This window comes from Chiloscyllium punctatum, chromosome 31, assembly GCF_047496795.1.
Source record: "Chiloscyllium punctatum isolate Juve2018m chromosome 31, sChiPun1.3, whole genome shotgun sequence".
Classification (NCBI taxonomy): domain Eukaryota; kingdom Metazoa; phylum Chordata; class Chondrichthyes; order Orectolobiformes; family Hemiscylliidae; genus Chiloscyllium; species Chiloscyllium punctatum.
In genome coordinates this window covers 73,208,984-73,232,123 of record NC_092769.1, presented here as the reverse complement: position 1 = coordinate 73,232,123, position 23,140 = coordinate 73,208,984, and the positions used below count along the sequence as shown (strand labels likewise).

Here is a 23,140-nt window from a genome sequence, read left to right as displayed (position 1 = left end):
CACGGGGTTAGATACAGAGTAAAGCTCCCTCTACACTGTCCCCATCAAACACTCCCAGAGACAGGGACAGCACGGGGTTAGATACAGAGTAAAGCTCCCTCTACACTGTCCCCCCATCAAACACTCCCCAGGGACAGGGACAGCACGGGGTTAGATACAGAGTAAAGCTTCCTCTACACTGTCCCCATCAAACACTCCCAGAGACAGGGACAGCACGGGGTTAGATACAGAGTAAAGCTCTCTCTACACTGTCCCCATCAAACACTCCCAGGGACAGCACAGGGTTAGATACAGAGTAAATCTCCCTCTACACTGTCCCCCATCAAACACTCCTAGAGACAGGGACAGCACGGGGTTAGATACAGAGTAAATCTTCCTCTACACTGTCCCCCCATCAAACACTCCCAGGACAGGGACAGCACAGGGTTAGATACAGAGTAAATCTTCCTCTACACTGTCCCCCCATCAAACACTCCCCAGGACAGGGACAGCACAGGGTTAGATACAGAGTAAATCTTCCTCTACACTGTCCCCCCATCAAACACTCCCAGGACAGGGACAGCATGGGGTTAGATGCAGAGTAAAGCCTCCTCTACAGTGTCCTCCCATCAAACACTGCCAGATGGGAGTACTCCCTCCTATAGTTGAAAAGCCATTGGGAAATTAGGCTACTGACTTGTTCCAGGAAGTATATCCCGGGAGTTTTACTGACTCTGTAATAACAAAGTCAAAAAACCACAGGTTGAAGCAGGAGGAGAAGTCAAAGAATAAAGAAAAGGAAATTAAATAACAGGTGGAGGACCAAGTGGATGTTTTTAGTTAAGAAAAAACAACAGAAAAATGAAAAACCCTAAACAAAAATCAGAAGTTGCTGAAAAAGCTCAGCAGATCTGGCAGCATCTGTGAAGAGGAAACAAAGTTAATGTTTTGGGGTCCGACGACCGTTCCTCAGAACCGAAGTAGTTGTATCAAAAAGCGTACACAGAAGAAGAATTGGGGTGTCTCTCAGGATGTTACTATCTTAAAAATGACACCTTGAAGAGGAAAGAGAGACCACCACATATTCAGGCAGATGAGAAAGGGGCAGAAGTTCACCAAGTTGTATTACCAGTGGGCTGGAGAAAGGAGGTGTTGCAGGTAGCATATGAATTACCAGTAGGAGCTCATCTAGGTGCAAGAGAAACTCAAGCCAAACTCAAAAACATTTTTATTGGCCTGGTCTGCATAAGGATGTAGTTACATTTTACCATACATATCATTGTGTGTCAGGTAACTAGAGACAACCTCATTAAAGCGGAAAATGTGTTGCTGGAAAAGCGCAGCGGGTCAGGCAGCATCCAAGGAGTGGGAGAATCGACATTTCGGGCATGAGCCCTTCTTCAGGAAGGGTTGCCAGGGTTGGAGGATGCTCCTTGGATGCTGCCTGACCTGCTGTGCTTTTCCAGCAACACATTTTTCATCTCTGATCTCCAACATCTGCAGCCCTCACTTTCTCCTCCGAGAACAACCTCATTAGAGACAAATAAAAAAACTGCAGAGCTCAAATCCAAAGTAGACAGGCAGGAAGGCCGGAAGAACACAGCAAGCCAGGCAGCATCAGGAGGTGGAATAGCCAATGTTTCGGGTCAAACCCTTCTTCAGGAGTGGGGGGTGGGTGTAGGAGGAGCTTTAGATAAAGGGGGGGTGAAGTGGGGATAGGTGAAGACAGGCAGAGGGTACAATCTGGTTGGTCAATGGGAGAAATAAATCCGGTAGGTAGCTGGGAATTGAAGGGAAGTTATTTGAAATTGGAGAAGTCAATGTTGAATCCTCCAGGCTGTAAGCTGTCCAGGTGGAACAGGAGATATTGTTGGCAGCAATAAAACCAGCACTTTTAATAGCCATTACTCCATTTGAGTCTTAATTGGTTGTGTAGGATCCCTACCTAAAACAGTAAAGTGGGAATCAGTATTTATTGACCATAATAGATGTGTCTACTAGACTTTCCGAGGGCATTCTATTATGCAGTATCACAGCTAAAAGGATTGTAGAAGACTTAGTCAATTTTTTTTAATGAGATCTGGACTACTCACAGAAATATAAGTCAGATCAAGGGTCAAATTTTACATCAAAACTATTTAAGTGGTTCTGGATAGCTTACAAATAAAACAATTCAAATACACTGCATACCACCCAGAATCATAGGGAGCATTAGAATAGTGGCATCAAACCATATTGAGGGCTTATAGTCAAGACTATCCAGAGGATTGGGATAAAGGAATTCCATTTGGACTTTTTGCAATTAGGGATGCACCAAATTAATCTATCAAATTTAGTCCATTTAAAAGAGTTGTTGGACACAAAGACCGCTGAAATTAATTAGGGAGAAATTGGCAAGTCAGAGTGCAGACCATACAGTTGGCAGATGTGTCAAATTTTAGGGAAAGATACAGCGTAGGAATTGACTCGACACCATTTGAAAGTTGCACAGGATGTGATGAAACAGGGAGTAGACAAGAAATCAATTTTGCTTGTGGACTACCCACAAGAGTGTGGGTAGTGTTAGTGTTATTTCCAATGGTAGGTGAATCTTTAAAAGCAAGGTTTATTGGACCTTATCAAATTGAAAGGAGACTGAGTGAGGAGAATTATTTGATAAGAACATAGATAGGAAGAAATTTCACAGAGTCATAGAGATGTACACAGCATGGAAACAGACCCTTCAGTCCTACCTGTCCATGCCGACTAGATCTAGTCCCACCTGCTAACACCCGGCCCATATCCCTCCAAACCCTTCCTATTCATATACCTATCCAGATGCCTCTTAAATGTTGCAATTGTATTAGCCTCCACCACTTCCCCAGACAGCTCATTCCATATACGTACCACCCTCTGTGTGGAAAAAGTTGCCCCTTAGGTCCCTTTTATATTTTTCCCCTCTCACCCTATACCTATGCCTTCCAGTTCTGGACTCCCCGACCCCAGGGAAGAGACTTTGCCGATTTATCCTATCCATGCCCCTCATGATTTTATAAACCTCTATAAGGTGACCCTTCAGCCTCCGATACTCCAGGGAAAACAGCCCCAGCCTATTCAACCTCTCCTTATGGCTCAAATCCTCCAACCCTGGCAACATCCTTGTAAATCTTTTCTGAACTCTTTCCAATTTCATAACATCTTTCTGATCAGAAGAGGACCAGAATTGCATGCAATATTTCAACAGTGGCCTCACCAATGTCTTAGACAGTCGCAACATGACCTCCCAACTCCTGTACTCAATACTCTGACCAATAAAGAAAAGCATATCAAACCCCTTCTTCACTATCCTATCTACCTGCGACTCCACTTTCAATGAGCAATGAACCTGCACTCCAAGGTCTCTTTGTTCAGCAACACTTCCTAAGAACTTACCATTAAATGTATAAATCCTGCTAAGATTTGCTTTCCCAAAATGCAGCACCTCGCATTTATTTTGGTAGAGAAGGAAAGCAAATGGAGAATGTGTTACTGGTTACAACACAGTGTGAAGAACCAAGTTCAGAGGATTCTGAATTGGACATTCCTCAAATTAAATCTGACAATGAGGAAGTTCTCAAAAATTGGGATAAACTGTTGCATTTCGTTCCAGATAAAGTCGAAATGAGCTGAAAGTGTTATGGCAATCATATGGCGAGAGATGTGAGAATAAGGTGGCAAGTACTAATCTAATTACACATGGCATATATGTAGGAAATGCTGTTCCAATTAAGCAACATCCTTATAGACGTAACCCTCTAAAGTTGGCACAGGTTCAAAAGAAGCTTGAATGTGTGTTCACAGACAACAAAATCGAAGTACAGCAAATGGAGCCCACCCATTGTAACTGTCCCAAACATCAGATGGACCCCATGATTATGTGCAAACTATCGTAAAGTCAATCCAGTTACAAAGTTCGATTCATAGCTGATTCCACATCTGGGAAACTGTATTAAGACGGCGGGATTAGCAACTTATATTTCTGAGTTGGTCTTAATTAGAGGATACTGGTAGGTAAGTTCATCTGAAAGAGCAAAGACAATTTTGATTTTTGAGACACTGATTTAGGGTCATGCCATTTGGTATGAAAAATGCACCAGGTACATTTCAAAGACTAACCAACAGAGTTGTTTCCGGATTACCTAACCATGTGGCGTACATCCATGACCTGGTGATTTTTAATTACACGTGGAAGGAACGTTTGTAACATCTGCTGGAAATGTTCTCCCAATTTCAGGGAAGAGGCTTGATGATAAACCTGGCTAAGAGTGAGTTTGCAAAAGCCCAAGTCACGTTCCTAGGCCATGTCATTGGACGTGGACAGATGGCCGCGTGCGATGTGAAAACAAAGCTAATTGGGGCGTTTCCCATACCATCAACAAAGAATCCTGGGAATGAGTGCTTTTATTGCAAGTTTGTACTGAATTCTACCTGTGTGGCTGCTCCACTGACTGATTCATTGAAGTGCAGAAAATTTCAGTGGTTCACCTAAGTACCCAAAGCCATTCAAGGTGGCTATCAATGTGAACGATGTGGGTGTTGGATGACAAGGAGAAAATAGAAAGGGTATTTTTCTAGAAAATTGAATATTCATCAACAGAAACATTCCACAGTTGAGGGGGGAGGGTGGTGTTACATTTCAAAACTCGTATTGCCAGCAATGTGTCTGAAACAATTGTACAGACTGATCATAACCCTTGGAGAAATGTAAGGACAAAACTTCCAGACTGTTCAGATGGAGTTTATTACAGCAGCCATTCAATTTGAAAATTACATGTGGCAGGACGAAAGGACGTAATTTTCAACGCATTGCCGTGACTCTGAAGAAGGAAGATGGAAGCATTCAGTGGCAGGAGTAAACAAACTTCAGGAGTAAATGTTTCCATGCTTAGAGTCAATGTAATGTATATGTATTTAGTTCAGATAGAATAAGAGTAAGGGTTTTTAAAAATTAAGCCATCTTTGAAGATTGATGGCTTTTCCTTAAAAGGGGAGAAGTGGATTTTGGCCTGGTTTCGTTTACAGAGAGATTGGGGCACAGGTTCTGAGCAGTCTATGAGAAGATAAACAACTCACAAAGCTGTGTGTGTTTTTTTTTAAAAACAGAATTAGAACAATAGAAGCAGCCTGACTGCGTGTGATCAAGCTCCCACAGAACCAGAGATTTGGTCAAATGGATGACGTCGTTCCATCAGTTAAACTCACCAACTGCCCGCTTCTTGGAGTTGACATCCACCAACTCGAAGCCGTGCAGGAGTGGCGCTGGCCATCCTCGTCCAGAGGAGGGGCATGGAGATGGTGATGCTGCTGAGCACCATCCTGGACCTGAGGCTCTCTCCCTGCCGCCATCTTCACCCCACATGTCCGCCTTGCCGGTGCGTCACATCCGCCCGGTCACCTGAAAGGACTTCTGACCCACAGAACGCTGCCCCCCACCTTTGTGAGGGGACACGCACCCCGAAAACCGACACCTTCCAAACATCTCTCCAAGGCAGATGCGCGCCAAGGACGCGTCGGGCCAAATGGCTTGCTTCTCTAATGCCTTTTCTTTCTCTCGATCAACTGCGGGACATTCCAGGAGTGAACAGGAAAGGGTTTGGAGGGATATGGGCCAGGAGCAGGCAGGGGGGGTCTAGTTTAGTTTGGGATTATGGTCAACATGGACTGGTTGGGCCGAAGGCTGCGTTTCTGTACTCTGTGACGGCTTCCTGCTGTGTGGTACCAACACTGACAGGATGAACTACATCTCTCGTTTAATCGTGACTGTGGGATCCATGTTGGACATAGGGTGGACAGGTGGTGTACAGCTGCAGCTAAATCATCCCCAACTCCCAATGTAAATCAGGAATTCACGCATGCTGCACTTTTGGAATACTGTGTTCAATTCTGGTGTTCTTGCTACAGGGAAGGATGTTGCGAAACTTGAAAGGGTTCAGAAAAGATTTACAAGGATGTTGCCAGGGCTGGAGGTTTTGAGCTACACGGAGAGGCGGAACAGGCTGGGGCTGTTCTCCCTGGAGTGTCGGAGGCCGAGGGGTGACCTTGTAGAGGTTTATAAAATCATGAGGGGCATGGATAGGGTAAATAGCCAAGGTCTTTTCTCGAGGGGAGATGAATCCAGAACTGGAGGGCATCGGTTCAAACGTGAGAAAAGCTTAAAGGAGACCTAAGGGGCAACTCTTTCACGCAGAGGCTGGTGTATGCTGGGAATGAGCCACCAGAGGAAGTGGCAGAGGCTGGTACAATGACAACATTTAAAAGGCATCTGGATGAGGACATGAATAGGAAGGGGTTTAGAGGGATATGGGCCAAGTGCTGGCAAACGGGACTGGATTAACTTAGGATATCTGGTCGGTACAGACAAGTTGGCCCAAAGAGTCTGTTCCTCTGCTGAATAGCTTCGCTACTGCATACAATAACAAATGTGTAGAAATGTCCTGTCCCTGAGGACAGCAGATCGGGGGACTGCCTTACTGCAGAGAGCTGGCGAGGCTGGGGCATTGAGTATATTGAAGGTTGAGACAGACATTTGTAATCAGCGTGGAAATCAAGTGTAATGGGAAAAGGCAGGAAAGTCCAGGTAAGGATTATCCGATCCACTGTGATCTCTTTCAATGGTGGGGGTCGGACTCTACGGGCTGAATGGCCTACTAACGCTCATTCTATCGTTTGGCCTCAAAGCTTGGCATTTAACTGTCGGTCGTCACTTAACTGGTGCGTGCCCTCTGGTAACCGAAGTCCACTTGCCAACCGATCAGCACTCTTCTTGCGCGCTTGGTAAAATGTCGCCATGAGATTTGTCTGGAGATGGGTGCCTTTGCCTGGCAATACTCAAGCAATCCCAACGCAGGAACGGCCAGGAGACAAAAGGAACTCTCCACGTCCCCTTAAAAATGCCTTTATTCAGAGCCAGATGGACAATTTCAGCCACCACCACCCACCCCGCGAACATTCGCCCGCACACCCCACCTCCCTCTCAAAAAAAAACACCAACGCATCTCACTGACTGCCACAGCAGAGGGGAGCCACAACAAACTAAGGAACGGACAGGTGGAACGGCCACAGATTAGGATTCGCACAGATTTCAACAACACATCCCACCCGGCACAAGTGAGGTTACCTCTGTTGGTGAGAAATCCAAAAATTCTGGTCAGGTGAGAGCATGGATCGTCCCTCTCTTTTTTTAAAAAAAAAGTCTTTTCTTTCTCCCAATTTTTTTATTTCGCGTTTTACTAAAATTAAACCGTAAAAATAATGCCAAAACATTCTTCCTGCTCTTTCTTGTCTTTCCTTCTGCTCATCCAATCATGCAATTTCTTTTTAAATTTGAAGGTCAGGACCGCAGAGGACTGGGAGGTTTTTATTTTGGGGAGGGGGGAGCGTGGGCGAGGTGGTGGGGCAGATACTCCACGCACACGAGAGACAAAGCGAGGGGAATAAAACGGTTTAAGAACTGCGACCTGGGCGCAGTAAATAAAACGAGGCGAGAGAAAAGGGGGACAAAACGAAACTCCTGGATGACTTTAACCCCCCCCCCAACCCCCACCCCTCAAAGCCAACCCACCATCCCCATTCCCACCCACACCCCCCCACGATACTCTGCCCCCGGATATGAAAAAATAAATCTTGAAAGTAAACAGCACACGCACACACGCACGCACACACACACACACACACACACACACACATATACACAAACACACGCGCCCACAAACTGAATAAAACCCCCATTTTTATCCTCCTCTACCACCAGCTGGTAGCGAGACGCGAAGCTAGGAGTCGTAGTCATCATCCTCTCCGCCATCTTGACACATTGGGGTGACCGCGGGCATCGGCAGGTTGCCCAGCGCCGGTGAGCAGGTCGGCACGGGCAAGGCTGGCAGCGGACTGCTGAAGACTGACCGGGGGCTGTGGGAAAACGAGACAGGGCCTGCGGTTTACACCTTTCGCAGCCTCAGGGACCACCCCCCACCCCCAACCTCCGCGGGTTGACAACGTCACGCCAACTGAGCGCCCCGGAAACAGGCCGTTCGGCCCGCCTGCCCGGTGCCGGCTCCACAGGAACCGAACCCCTCCCAATCCCCCGCCCACTCTTCGCCTGACCCAGTCTCCCCAGTCCTCCCTCCCTCCTGGGTCCTCCCGAAAACGGGAGGCAGCAGCAAGTCAGAAACGAAGACGGAAACCGCTGGAAAATCGACGGGGGTGTCTGACAGCGTCAGCGAGGAGAGCAGCAGCAGTCGCCTTGGGGGTCCGGCCAGCCTTCCGAGGAAGTGGAGGCGGCCATTCGCCCCCCCCCCCCCCCCCCCCCCCCCCCCAGTCAGTAAGATCGCAGCTGATCTTTCCAGCTCCACTTACCTTCCCGCCCGCCCACCCAAACCCTGAACCCTTTCGCTGTTCACTTAAAAGCAGTCAGCGAGTAGCCTCAACTGCTTCACTGGGCAGGGATTCGCACAGAACCACAACCTTTAGAGTGAATAAGTCCCTCCTCAGCGATTAAACTTACAATCGGAGTACAAATCTTGGCAAAAAAAAAATCGTACGCCCTTCCTCAGGTTCATCTTGCTCCCCTCTTATTCTGAGGCGATGTCCCCTAATTCTAGTTTCTCCCACCAATGGAAACAACCTCTCTGCTTCCATCTTATCCACTCCCTCGGGAATGATATTTGTATAAGATCACCCCCCCTCTCCTCATTCTTCTAACTTCCAATGAGTGGTAGCCCCAGTCTACTCGATCTCTCCTCATAATCCAACCCCCTCAATTTCTGAGCCAACCTAACAGGGTTCACAGCCCCTCCCCCCCCCTTCCCCCCCCCCATATTACTCCCCTCGTTTACTCCCAGTGTGAAGGGGTGGCACACACTCCCTACTCTCAGAGTGAAGACATTCTCGCTGGATTGCCAATCGGATCAAGCAGCGGCTCGCCCTCCGTCGGCTGCCCCCCCAAGTTCCAGTCTCGTCTGTGAGAAAGCATCCATCTTGTGCAGACCTCCTTCGCAAACCTTAAAAGATCGCTTGCTGCGGCGCCAAAGAAAGCGTTCTATCCGGCTGCACCGCGGCCTGGTACGGTAACTGCCGTGCCCAGGACCGTGAGAAACTACAGGGCGCGGTGAACACAGCCCAGTCCATCGCATAAACCAACCGCTCATCCACTGACTCCACCTACGCTTCCCGCTACCTCGACATCATCAAAGACCCCTCCCACCACAGTTATACTCTCTCGCACCCTGGTCCGTCGGGCAGAAGATATAAAAGTTTGAATACACCAAATAGATTCAAGAGCAGCTTCTTCCCTGCTGTATTCAGACTTCTGAATATCACTCAAATGGTAGCTCTGATCTTTCTTTCTCTCTCTCTCTCTATGTGGCTGTAACACTGTATTCTGCAGACTGTTCTGCTACCCTGATGCACTTTGTGTGGTACGATCTGTCTGTACAGCGTGCAAAACCTTTCACTGTGCCTTGGTACATGTGACAATAAATCAAACTCAAAAAGACCTCAATCACAGGAACGTAGGTCATAAGGAGTAGGCCACTCAGCCCCTCTGACCTAACTGCTGTTGTCCCTCATGGCTGACCTTCGACCTCAGCACCATTTCCCCGCACCATCCCGCAATATCACTAATATCTCAAAACCTCTCCGTCTCTCTCTCTCTCTGGTTGACGAAATTCCTCCTTATCTCGGTCTCAAAATGGCCAATCCCTTCTCCCGAGTCTGTGTCTCTGCCCCTCCCCACAGACTCTCCCAGCTGGGTCTCGACCCATTCCCCAGCTAAAGGCAGGAGATGGAAGAGGGGAGGGTTTCTCCTTCCTGCATTGCCCCCCTGACCTGGGCCTGTACCAGATTCGCACGTTTCAAAACAGACCACCTCTCAGTCTCCAAAACACAGGCCTGGTCTCCTCAACCTTTCCTCATGGACAATCCCGTCATCCCAGGGATCTGTCTGGTGACCCTCCAGAGTCTACTCCTAGCCTGTATGGAGTCACACAGCACTGAAACAGACCCTTCAGTCCAACCAGTCCATGCCGACCATAACCCCAAACTAAACTAGTCCCACTGCCTGCTCCTGGACCATATCCCTCCAAACCCTTTCCTGTTCATGTGTTTATCCCAATGTCTTTTAAACATTGTAACATCCACCACTTCCTCTGGAAGTTCATTCCACTCTGTCTTAAAAAAAAAAGTTGCCCCTCATATCTTTTTAAAATCTTTCACCCCTTACCTTAAGAAATACGCCCCCTTGTCTCGAAATCCCCCACCCTGGGGAAAAGACCCCCGCTGTTCACCCTATCCATGCTTCCTCATGATTTTATAAACCTCTATTAGGTTGCCCCTCAAGCTTTGATGCTCCAGTTTAAAAATAAAAGCCTCGGCCTCTCCTTATAACTCAAACCCCACCATTGCCGAAATCAGGAGCCCAGGGCACTGGGGAGGTCTCCTCTGGCCTGCATGGAACGTGGAGAGAGATTACACCCGCCTCAAGCGGCAGCGTCTCAATGGACGATGCTATCTGCTCAATGGTGGAGCACTCCCTCAGCATCGGCAGGAGACTGCCGCTTATCGGTGTGGGGAATCAAAGCACAGAGGGAGGCCGTGGCTGAGCTGACAGTGGCTCCAACTCCCAAGTTCCTCTCTGCGACACCTCCCACGTTACCCGAGACAATCAAAGTGCTGCCTGGCCTCGAACATGCTGACGGGCCCGGCTACCTCGGCCCTCTGAACGCCGCACGCACAAAACGACTCGCTGAGGCTGAAAAGTCGTCCTCGTCACCTCAACTGCGAGACACCTCCACTCTGAACTAAGATTCCCGCCGAGGAAGGGTAGCCCCAGCCCTGTCAGGGCCTCTCAGAATCTTCACAAAGTAACCTCTCGATCATATACCCTCCCGGGAGCCCAGGTGCCAGCACGCTTCATAAGGCAAAACCCTTCCAAGCAGGAATCAGCCATGTGAATGTTTTTCTGCCCTGCTTTTAATGCCAGCATACCCCCTCCTGCAGTCAGAAGACCAGAGCCGCACACGGCACTTAAAACGCTAAACTTGTAGCGAGGCTTCCAAACTTTTGTAGCGTCGTACAAGCACAGAAACAGACCCTTCGGTCCAACTCGTCCACAAGTTTCCCAAAGTAAACCAAACTGGCCCCAATTGCCCGTGTTTGGCCTGCATCCCTCTAGACCTCTCCTATTCACATAACTCTCCAAACACCTTCTCAACATTGTAGCTGCACCTGCATGCGCCACTTCCTCAGGGAGTCGGTTCCACACGCGAACCGCCTCCCCCACGTGAAAAAGTTACCCCTCGTGTCCTTTTTAAATCTTTCCTCTCTCATTTCACATGTACGTCGCCTAGACCCGAACTCTTTCTCTCCCCCCCTCCAAAGGAAAAGACCTTTGGCTGTTGACCTTATCTGTGCCCTTCACAATTTTGTAAACCGAGAGAAAGATCACCCCTCCCCACTCCCACCTACTAATTCCTTCCCTTCGCAATAAAGGTCACTATCCCCCTTCTGCCTCTCTAAAGACTTGCTGCATTGGCATACTAGCCCTTTTGCGATTCATGCACCAGGATGCCTCTGTGCCAGTCTTCTGCAGTCTCTCTCTCTCTATTTAATTAATGCTCTGCTCTTCCTGCTGAACCGAGCTGCTGCCATGCCTTTGCCCTCTACCCGAGTCCATGCCGACAATCCCACCCACCCATGTCTCTCTGTCCCTCCTCCCGGGGAGTGCCTCACCTCTGGACCTGGCGTCCGGGCTTATCTGCGCTGGACCGGGATGCCTCTTCCTCGTCCGTCTCGCTGTCCTCCGACTCTTCCTGGAGGTGAGAAGGAGTGGATTACACGAGGTTGTGGGGAAGAGGGCTCTCTCGACAAAGGAGACAGCACACGGACGCAGGGAATGGAAAGCCCAGTCGTCACCGCTACTCCCTCCGCACGGAGTGGGGTTTGGGATAGTGCGCCGAGGCACGGGCGGTGGGGAATTGGTACTGTAGCTTTTCTGGGCACAGGGCGACCGCGGCTGGAGTTTCTGGGCACACGGGGGGCATAGCCGATCGCAGCAGGGTCAGACCTTGGTTAGGGGGGGTGGGAATGCAAACGCCTGACCCCCGCCCCCCCACCCCGACACTCACCTCCTGCTCCGACTCTGTGCTGGACTGCTTCCTGTCCTTGGCTTTAGGCCCCGGCCCCGCTCCTCCATTTGTGTTCCTCCGTCCGGATCCGGGCTTCCTCCCCCTGAGCAAGGACAGAAAGGTGGGCGCAATCAACCACCAAAAAGGCGTCTGTCCGTGTGCGCGCATCTGACCATCTGTGTGTGTGTGCACACGCATGCACGTATGTCTCTGTGTGTCCCTCCCGTATGTCACCCCCATATGTGTATGTCCTAGTGTGTGTGTGTGCCTGTCTGTGAGTGCGCCCGTCGGTGTGTACGTCCATCCCAGTCTGTGTGCGCGTGCACGCGCATGTACCTGTCTCTATATGTCCATGTGTCTTTTTTTTTCTTTTTTTTACTTACAGTGTGGAAACAGGCCCTTCGGCCCAACAAGTCCACACCGCCCCGCCGAAGTGTAACCCACCCATACCCCTACATCTACATCTACCCATTACCTAACACTACGGGCAATTTAGCATGGCCAATCCACCCTGACCTGCACATCTTTGGACTGTGGGAGGAAACCGGAGCACCCGGAGGAAACCCACGCAGACACGGGGAGAACGTGCAAACTCCACACAGTCAGTCGCCTGAGGCAGAAATTGAACCCAGGTCTGCCCGACGTGCGTGCCCGTCTGAATGTGCGCACATGCGTGTCTATCCCTCTGTCTACGTGTGTCTGTGTATATACATTAAGAGCTCAAGCTTCATCCAGTGCCCATGGCCAATCAGTTTTGACAGTCTCCAACAAGAGAGATGTGACAATCTGTGCCTTCATGAGGGATTGGCTCTGTTCTGTTCTCTTGAAGATGGCTTTTGTAAACGTGGTCACTAGCTGTCTGCTCAGTGGATAGCTTTGGGTTTTTTTTAAAGTGTGGATGGAGTCAGGCTCCCACAGCCCAGGGGTTCAGTTTGGCTTTCAGTTGGTGAAGCTGTCTTTCTTTGGGAGTTGATGCTGCTGGATACAGCTCTCTCTCTGCTGCAGCTAAAACCTCAAGCTCCCTCTCTCTGCTGCCAGATTCCTTCGGTCGGTGTTCCTTCTCCGGGACTGGAGGAACACCGGAATTAGGAGCAGGAGTAGGCAATTCAGCCCTTTGAGCTCGCTCACCCATTTAACATGATCTTGTCCCGGTCACAACTCCATTCTCCCTAACTGCGAGCTAGGTGGGGAGGGAAATCTGTTTTTGCTGAATTTGCCTTTGCCAAGGGTGTGTTTATGGGATGACTCTGTATGGGAATAGTTGACGAGTAGTGATAAAGAGTAGCAAAAGTAATAAGGAGTAGTAATAAGACTATTAATAAAGTTATGTCAGTCATTTTTGGTATTTTAACTGTGGTACAGGAACACAATCTGCTTTGCTTTTAAAGCGTAGTAGTTTGATCAATTTAATCTGGAACACTGCACCTTACCTTAAATAAGATAAAAGTTAGTGTCTAGGCAATCTCCTTGACATATTTTTGAGGGGTGTTCGGTCTGGTCCATAAGAGAGAATCAAACCATCGCCCATTGATGCTCAAGGATGTGACTACTGCTGATGCCCCAACGTCTCTCTCGTATCAGTGGCAGCATTGAGAGTGTTTCTGACTAGGCCGTCATTGCCCGTCTCAATTGCTAGCGAACCGAGCATGCTTGCTAGACCATTTCAGAGAGGGGTTGAGAGTCAGCCACATTGCTGGAGGCCCGGGAGTTCACGTATAGAGACAGAGAGGGATAGTGCAGGTTCGCTTTTCAGACTGGAGGTCTGTAACCAGCGGTGTTCCACAGGGATCGGAGCTGGGTCCACTGTTTGTCATTTATATAAACGGTTTAGAGGAGAATGTAGAAGGCACGGTGGCTAAGTTTGAGGATGATGCCAAAATTTGTGGCAGAGTGTGGAAGGTTATCTAAGATTACAAAGAGAATGTGATCAATTTGGGTCAATAAGCTGAAGACTAGCAGGTTCATTTGGATAAATGCGAGATATTGCATTTTGGTAAAACACACAAGGGCAGGACTTGTATAATTAAACTAGGGCCTTGGGTGGCATTGTAGAACAGAGAGACCTCGGGGCTTAGGTACATCATTCTTCAAAGTTTCCATCACATATAGAGAGGGTGGTTAAGAAGGCGTTTAGTACACTTGCCTTCATTGCTCAGACCTTTTGAGTACAGGAGTTGGGACAATATGTTGAGGTTGTACAGGAGGCCTCTTCTGGAGTTCCGAGTCCAGTTCTGGTCGCCCTGTTACAGGAAGGATATTATTAAACTGGAGAGGGTTTCAGAAGAGATTTACCCAGGATGTTGCCGGGAATGGAGGCTTTGAGTTATAAGGAGAGGTTGGGGAGGCTGGGACTTTTTTCACTTGAGAGGTGACCTTATTGAGGTTTATAAAATCCTGAGGGATATAGAAACGTTGAACGACAGGTGACTTTTCTGGGGGATTTCATGACTACAGGGCATATTTTCAAGGCGAGAGGAGAAAGATGTAAAAAGGAAGGCAGAACAGTCAAGTTTCTTACAGAGAGTGGTTCGTGTGTGGAATGAACTTCCGGAAGGAGTTGTGGATGTGGGTAAAGTGCTTAAAAGACAGTGGACAAGTACATGAATAAAAAAAAAAATTTGGAGGGATATGGGCCAGGGGGAGGCAGGTGAGGGACTAGTTTAGTTTGGGATTACGAGCAGCATGGACTGGGCAAGGACAGCACCTCCCTGTCCCCTAAAGAACATCAGTAAATCAGATGAGTTTTTAAAAAGACAGTTGCCATTACACCAGCTTTTAATTCGAAATTCACAGCAAGGACTTTGTAGATAACGCAAAGATAGAAGGGAAGTGTGTTGTGAACATGATGTGTGGAGGATGTAGACAGACAGGGAGCAGTGGCAGGTGGAGGACACCAGCCAGGACAAAGCAGCCCCCTGGATTGGTACCACATCCACTCCCTCCACCACCGACAGTGCAGCAGTGTACACCATCTGCAGAAATTCACCAAGGCTCCTCAGACCGCACCTTCCAACCTCTCAACCTCCACCATCTAGAAGGGGCAGCAGGTATTGGAGAACACCATCTTGACCTGGACATCTAGCGCTGATCCTTCTGGTCGGAATCCCGGAACTCCCTCCCGAAGGTGCACGGGGTGAGTGTCTCTGCGACACGTGGACTGCAGCACTTCAAGGTGACAGCTCCACACACCACCTTCACCAGGGGCAATTAGGGATGGGCAATAAACGCTGGGCCCAACCAGCGATGGAATGTGGGTCATTGCAGTGGGTTTGTTCTGGGGGGGGGGGGGGGGGGGGGGGGGGGGGGGGTACCCAATCCAGAGGAAAGCCTGGGGGTTGCTGGTTGATGACTGGCCGTTCATGTCTCTGTACCTACCTCCGCGGGGTCTTGTCACCTTCCATGTGGTTGTCCTCATTATCGCCCTGCATGTCTGGCACAGAGGCGACCAGATCCTTCAGGAAATCAAACTGCTGCTCCAACTCAATGCACTGCTTCCTGGAGACAAACACATCAGAAAGTTCGTTTTAAGCTCTTCTGTGTCTTCACTGCATTATCTCATCAACCACCCACAGGGGAAGGGACAGCACTGTTAAGGACAAAGTAAAGCTCCGTCACAAAGTAAATCCCCATCAAACCCTCCCAGGACAGGGACAGCACGGGGTTAGATACACAGTAAAGCTCCCTCTACACTGTCCCCCCCATCAAACACTCCCCAGGACAGGGACAGCACGGGGTTAGATACACAGTAAAGCTCACTCTACACTGTCCCTCATCAAACACTGTCAGGACAGGGACAGCACGGGGTTAGATACACAGTAAAGCTCCCGCTACACTGTCCCCCCATCAAACACTCCCAGGGACAGGGACAGCACAGGGTTAAATACAGAGTAAAGCTCCCTCTACACTGTCCCCTATCAAACCCTCCCCATGGACAGGCACAGCATGGGGTTAGATATAGAGTAAAGCTCCCTCACAAAGTAAATCCCCATCAAACCCTACCCAGGACAGGGACAGCACGGGGTTAGATACAGAGTAAAGCTCCCTCTACACTGTCCCCCATCAAACACTCCCAGGATTGGGATAGCACAGGGTTAGAACAGAGTAAAGCCCCCTCTACACTGTCCCCCATCAAACACTCCCAGGACAAGGACAGCATGGGGTTAGATTACAGAGTAAAGCTCTCTCTACTCTGTACCGTCAATGCTGAAGCCTCATTCTTTGCTGTCCCCAGTGTAAGCCCAGGAGTTTGTCACAGAGTCTCTGGAGTCCAGGTCTGGCATGAAACACCGCCTGGTCAATCTGTTATGGCCCTGTATCATGCCAGCTGCTGATGGATGGGCGAGGTCTGGTGGGGAACAGCCCAATCTCGGCAGCACTGGACGGGGTACCCAGAACCAATTATGCCAAAGGGCTGTCACACAGGTCGCTGACAGAAACGGGTGAGAGTGTTGCACGTGCGCGGTTTCTCTTACAGGTGAGACGTGGTCATGGTCTTGGCGTTTCGCGACTGGGTCACATGGCAGGCCTTGGTCAGTAAAGAATCCAGGAACAGCTCCAGGGCTCGGGCTGACCACTAGCGAGTCAAGGAATCCTTTCCGGACGTTAAAGGAGGACGCTCTCCCCAATCCCATGGGCTCTGAGTGACAGTGTGAGGCAACACCCATGGGTTGGACAGCACACTTCACTGGGCTGGGAAGGGTCTGACTGATCGCTGCACCCTCCAAATTCCAGGCTGCCGTCTAACCTCTTAACTTCGATTCTTGTTCACCAAGGGATTCAATCTACCGCCATCTGAATGCAGTCAACGAGCCCTGTTCTCAACGCAACCTGAGACAGACAGTTCCCAATGTTCATGGAAGAATAGCTTCCCTCTTCCTGTCACACAGCACAGACACAGACACAGACACAGACCCTTTGGTCCAACCAGTCCATGCTGACCATAATTCCAAGCTAAACTCATCCTGCCTGCCTGCGCCTGGCCAATATCCACCCCCCTCCAGACCTTTCCTATTCATGTCCTTATCCAAATGTCATTTTAAACTTTATAACTGTACCCATGCCCACAGCTTTGAGAAAGTCTTAAATGTAACACATTTGCTGCAAAGAATGTGGGTAGTGGTCCCTAGTAAGGAAGTTGAGAGAGCGAGAGAGAGAAAACACAGAGAGAGAGAAGAGAGAGAGAGAGAGAAAGAGAGAGAGAAAGAGAGAGAGAGAAAGAGAGAGAGAAAGAGAGAGAGAAAGAGAGAAGAGAGAGAGAGAGAGAAAGAGAGAAAGAGAGAGAAAGAGAAAGAGAGAAAGAGAGAAAGAGAAAGAGAAAGAGAGAGAGAGAAAGGGAGAGAGAAAGGGAGAGAGAAAGGGAGAGAGAAAGGGAGAGAGAAAGGGAGAGAGAAAGGGAGAGAGAAAGGGAGAGAGAAAGGGAGAGAGAAAGGGAGAGAGAAAGGGAGAGAGAAAGGGAGAGAGAAAGGGAGAGAGAAAGGGAGAGAGAAAGGGAGAGAGAAAGGGAGAAAGAAAGGGAGCGGAGAGAGCGCACGCAGCGCGCGCAAGAGAGAGAGCGCGAGAGAGAGAGCGCGCGAGGCGAGAGAGCGCGCGCGAGGCGAGAGAGAGCGCGCGAGGCGAGAGAGCGCGCGCGAGGCGAGAGAGCGCGCGCGAGGCGAGAGAGCGCGCGCGAGGCGAGAGAGCGCGCGCGAGGCGAGAGAGCGCGCGCGAGGCGAGAGAGCGCGCGCGAGGCGAGAGAGCGCGCGCGAGGCGAGAGAGCGCGCGCGAGGCGAGAGAGAGCAAGAGCGAGCGCGAGAGAGAGAGAGAGCGCGAGAGAGAGAGAGCTTCTCTAGAAACTCAGGCTAATGCTCACAAGTTGAAGTCCTGCAGATGGGAAATGTGAATTCAATTTTTACAAAAAAAAATGAATTTAAAGCGAGCTCATTGGTGACTGGGGAGGCCATTGTCAATTGTCATTGATAAAAAGAAAAATAGGGACGGAATCAGTCGTTCTCACCTGGTCTGGCCGTCACCTGACTCCAGACCCATAGAGTCAGAGAGATGTACAGCATGGAAACAGACCCATCGGTCCAACCCGTCCAGATATCCCAACCTAATCTAGTCCCACCTGCCAGCACCCGGCCCATATCCCTCCAAACCCTTCCTGTTCATATACCCACCCAAATGCCTCTTAAATGTTGCAATTGTACTAGCCTCCACCCTTCCTCTGGCAGCTCATTCCATACACGTACCACCCTCTGTGAGAAAAAGTTGCCCCGTAGGTCTCTTTTATATCTTTCCCCTCTCACCCTAAACCTATGCCTCTTAACTGCCATCTGGGGATGGGGCAGTGAGTGCTGGCCTAGTCAGCGAAGCCTCCATCCTCTGAATAAGAACCATGTGGATCAGGCATTGAGGGGCTGAATGGCCTACTCCTTTTTTTTATGGTCTTCCCAATGCCCTGAAGCTGTTAGTTTTATGATCAATCTCTCCTGATTAGCTTTCTTAATTCAATGGATTACTTGCAAACTAACCTTGTGCGATTTGCACACCTCGATCTCTCTGCCCCGGGACTTCACTCATTCTCCGACTAAGTAATACCCTGCTTTTTCTATGCTTCCTGCCAATGTGCATGGTAAATTTTCCTACATTACACTCTGCCTGCCCGATTTTAGCCCACTCTCTTCACCAACTGAACATCCAGCCTCCTTTATGTCAGCTTCATAATGTGCTCTCCTTCCAGCTTTGAGTCATCTGCAAAGTCACCGCAGGGTCCCCCTGCCGCAGAACCGGACGGAGGGGATCAAACCCACACCAAGCCCAGTTCACCATGGGGGTGTGCCACCAGCACCTTGCACTTCCCCTCTCAGAAACAGGAGGGAGGATTCAGGGCTTGAAGGATACAGATTATCACTGGAACAGCAGCAGCAACCTTTCCGATCTCCTCATCGGTCTGCATTATTTTCTTTATTCTGGCCTGCGATTCAATCAGAACAGAGAGTCAACAGCCACCCAGACAGCTCGATTGCACAGTCACTGTCACACTCTCTTTCTCTCTCTCTCTCACACGCTCCCTCAGCTCCTACAGCCTTCCATCACCCAGACTCACCTGTCTCTCTGTTCCCGCTGAGTCTCCAGGCTGTCTGTCTCCCTGTCTGTCCACCTCTCTGTCCCTCCAGGGCCAGCTCCACAACCTTCCTGTTTGCGATCCCCACACCCCCTCCCCCCGACCCCCCCCAACCTTGCTGTGTAACCTCACTGTTCCTCTTTGCCCTCTTTCTCCAGTGAAAAGGGTTCTCCTAGTTTCCAATCACCCAGTGCCCTCCAAGGGTCCAAGACTCCCCACTCCCATGTCATTCCCATCCACCAACTCCCACTACCCCCACAACCCTCAGGTCCTCCTGAGCCCCAATCCACCACCACACCCTCGCCCCAACCTCCTCACTCTGAGTCCTGCCAGCCCTTCATTCCTCATCCCCAGATCCTCCCAGTTCTACACCACCCCGGCTACAGTCATCAAGCACAGAAGCAGACCTTTCGGTCCAACCCGTCCATGCTGACCAGATATCCTAAATTAAACTAGTCCCATTTGCCAGCATTTGGCCCACTTCCCTCTCTAACCTTCCAATGCATGTACGCATCAAGATGCCTTTTAAATGTTACAGAGCGATAGAGTCAGACAGCATGGAAACAGACCCTTAGATCCAATTAGTCCCTGCTCCCAAACTAAACTAGCCCCACCTGCCCGCTCCTGAATGATATCCCTCCAAACCTTTCCTATTCATGTCCTTATCCAACTGTCTTTTAAACAGTGAAACTGGACCCCATCTGCCACATCCTCAGGAGGATTTCTCCACAAAAATCATTGTGTACAGTAAATTGCCCCTCATGTATTTTTTAAATCTTTCTTCTCTCACATTAAAAATATACCCCCTAGTATTGAAATCGTTCCCCCCCCCGCCCCAGGAAAACAACATCGCCATTCACTTGATCAATACCCCTCATGATTTTATGCACCTCTACAAGGTCACCTCTCAAAATAGTCCCAGCCTCTCCATAGAACCCAAACCCTCCATTTCCCGGCAACATCCTGAAAAATCACTTCTCAACCCTGAACCCTACAGCCTGAAACGTCGATTCTCCTGCTCCTCGGATACTGCTTGTGCTTTTCCAGCACCACACTGGCGACTCTGAGCTCCAGCATCTGCAGTCCTCACTGTTCTCCCTCTTCTGAACCCTCTGCCAGTTTAATAATATCCTTCCTGTAACAGGGAGACCACAGGTGGACACAATACTCCAGAAGGGGCCTCACCAACGTCCTGCACAACCTCAACATGATGTTACCACACCTCCTTAACCACCCCTACCTATATGTGATGCAAACTTCAAAAGAATTATGTACCTGAATCCCTAGATCGCTCTGTTCCACAACACTATCACGGCTCTACTTTGAATTGTATAAGCCGTGCCCTTGTTTGTTTTACCAATATCTTTCATTTATCCAAATTAAACTCCATCTGCCCCTCCTCAGCCATTGACCCAATTGATCCAGATCTCTTTATAATCCAAGATAACCTTCTTCGCTGCCCACTCTCCCACCATTTTGGTGTCATCCACAAAACCATTGACCATGCCTTCCATATTCTCAAGTAAATCATTTATTAAAATGACCAACAAAGAGGACCCAGCACTGATCCCTGTGGAACACCGCTGGTCACAGGCCCTCAGACCAAAACAACCACCCCACGGATATCCCAACCCAATCTAGTCCCATTTGCCAGCACTTGGCCCATATCCCTCTATACCCTCCCTATTCATACATCCATCCAGATGCCTTTTCAATGTTGTAACTGTATCCACCCCCATCAGCTCATTTTGCATACGAACCACTCTCCGTGGAAAAGGCTGCCCCCCTCAGGTCCCTTCTAAATCTTTTCCTTCTCACCTAAAACCGATGCCCTCTGGTTTTGGATGCTCCTCACCCTTGCAATTCACCCTATCCATGCCCCTCAATATTTTATCAACCTCATTATGGTCACCCCTCAGTCTATTCAGCCTCTCCTTATAAGTCAACCCTCCAAACTTGTTTAACGCCCTTGTCAATCTTTTCGGCTCCCTTTCAAGTTTAGTAACATCCTTCCTATAGCAGGGCAAACAAACTGCACGCAGTACTCCCAAACATGGCCTCAATGTCCTGTACAGCTGCAACACGATAGTCCAATTCCTAAACTCAATGTTCTGACCAATGAAGGTAAGCGTACCAAATGCTTTCTCCACACCCTGACTAGCTGTCACACCACTTCCAAGGAACAATGTACCTGTAGCCCTATTATTAACTGACCAACTAACTGCCCCGGTTTGTCTTCACGAAAATACAACACCTCGCATTTATCTGAACTAAATTCCATCAGTCACTCCTTGACCTTTCTGATCAAGGTCCTTTGAGATAAGCTCCTTCGCTGTCCACTACACCACTAATGTTGGTATCATCCATAAACGTATTAACTATACCTCCTGTTGCTCACACCCAAATCATTTATATAAAATGACGAAAAGCAGTGGACCTAACACCAACCCTTCCAGCACACCGCTGGTCACAGGCCTCCAGTTTGAACTCCCTACCCTCTGTATTTTATCTAATTTTGTATCTAATTGGCTAGTTCTCCTTGAATCCCTAACCTTACTAACCAATCTACCAGGCAGAACCCTGCCACAGACCTTGTTAAAGTGCGGGTAGACGCCATCTACCGCCCTGCCTTCATCGACCTTTTTGGTCACCTCTTCAAACAAGTCAATCGAATTTGTAAGACACGCAATCCCGAATCTGTCCTTGCCTTTCCAAATGCATGTGAATCATGTATCTCGGAATCCTCCCCCCCCACTACAGTCCCCCATCCCCCTCCCGCCCCCAGTCCTCAACCACTCTCCGATTTCTCCACCTCCTCTCTATCTCTCCCTCATATTCTCCATTCCCTCTTGCCCCCCACCAGTCTCTACTCCCTCCTCAGCTCTGTCTGCCCTCTCTGTCCCACTCCCCTCTCAAAACCCCATGCCTCTCCCGTTTCACCCCCAAGCCACCAGCCCCTCTACTCCAAGTCCCCATTTTTTATCTCCCTCTCCCCAGGTACCCACCCTCTCCCCCATCTTCCAACCCCTTCCCCACCTCTCTCACTCAGATCATCCCACCTGTCTCCATTCCCACTCCCTCTTCGCCCCTCACACCCCATCCTGTCGCCCTCCAAAACCCTTCTCCCAGTCCCCATTCCCTCTCCCTCTCCCAGTCTCCATCCCTTCTCTGTCTCCAAAACTCTGACCCTGTCTCCCAGTCCCCATCCCTTCTCCCCCTCCAAATCCCTGACCCCCTCCCGTCTCCAAATCCCTGACCCCCTCCCCCAGTCCCCATCACCCCTCCGTCTCCAAAACCCTGACCCCCTCCCCCAGTCCCCATCCCCCCACCGTCTCCAAAACCCTGACCCCCTCCCCCAGTCCCCATCCCCCCACCGTCTCCAAAACCCTGACCCCCTCCCCCAGTCCCCATCCCCCCACCGTCTCCAAATCCCTGACCCCCTCCCCCAGTCCCCCTCCCCCTCCCCAAACCCTGACCCCCCCACCCCTCCCCCAGTCCCCCTCCCCCTCCCCAAACCCTGACCCCCCCCACCCCTCCCCCAGTCCCCCGCCCCCTCCCCAAACCCTGACCCCCCCACCCCTCCCCCAGTCCCCCGCCCCCTCCCCAAACCCTGACCCCCCCACCCCTCCCCCAGTCCCCCTCCCCCTCCCTCCGGGCTCTCTCACCGGCGGGAAGCGCGCGTTATATTTCTTTTTCTTTGACGGCATCGCCCGGCTCTCGGTTAGTTGACGTTATCGATGATGATGATGTTGTGATTTATTTCCCTCCGTCTCTCCGCGGGAGGGTGTTTTTTTTTGTTTAATCGCGAAGTCGGTGACGGCGGCGGCGGCGGAGCGACCGGGCCAGGGGCGGGACGGGAAACCGACGGCTGAGAGGGAGGGAGGGGGGGGGGGGGGGTCCTTCAGGGCCCGGCGTCGCGGCT

The 23,140-nt window shown here is 50.1% G+C and overlaps 1 protein-coding gene across 1 annotated transcript; it reads right to left on the bottom strand.

The window, feature by feature from the left end:
- Positions 1 to 7,585: 7,585 nt before the first annotated feature.
- drap1 (DR1-associated protein 1 (negative cofactor 2 alpha)) lies at positions 7,586 to 23,101 on the bottom strand. The gene is made up of 7 exons (XM_072551050.1): positions 22,884 to 23,101; positions 18,996 to 19,068; positions 16,589 to 16,682; positions 15,492 to 15,611; positions 12,117 to 12,219; positions 11,722 to 11,801; positions 7,586 to 7,902 (listed from the first exon to the last, which is right to left on the bottom strand). Exons 1-7 carry the CDS (start codon positions 22,923 to 22,925, stop codon positions 7,767 to 7,769), a joined length of 648 nt encoding a protein of 215 aa, XP_072407151.1. The 5' UTR covers positions 22,926 to 23,101; the 3' UTR covers positions 7,586 to 7,766.
- Positions 23,102 to 23,140: the final 39 nt, after the last annotated feature.

Coding starts and splice junctions, on each gene's coding strand:
- drap1 (XM_072551050.1), bottom strand. CDS start 22,925: ATGCCGTCAAAGAAAAAGAAATATAACGCGCGCTTCCCGCCG. Junction 11,802..12,116: donor GCACAGAGTCGGAGCAGGAG/GTGAGTGTCGGG, acceptor TCTCACCTCCAG/GAAGAGTCGGAGGACAGCGA. Junction 7,903..11,721: donor CCCGGACGCCAGGTCCAGAG/GTGAGGCACTCC, acceptor GTTTTCCCACAG/CCCCCGGTCAGTCTTCAGCA.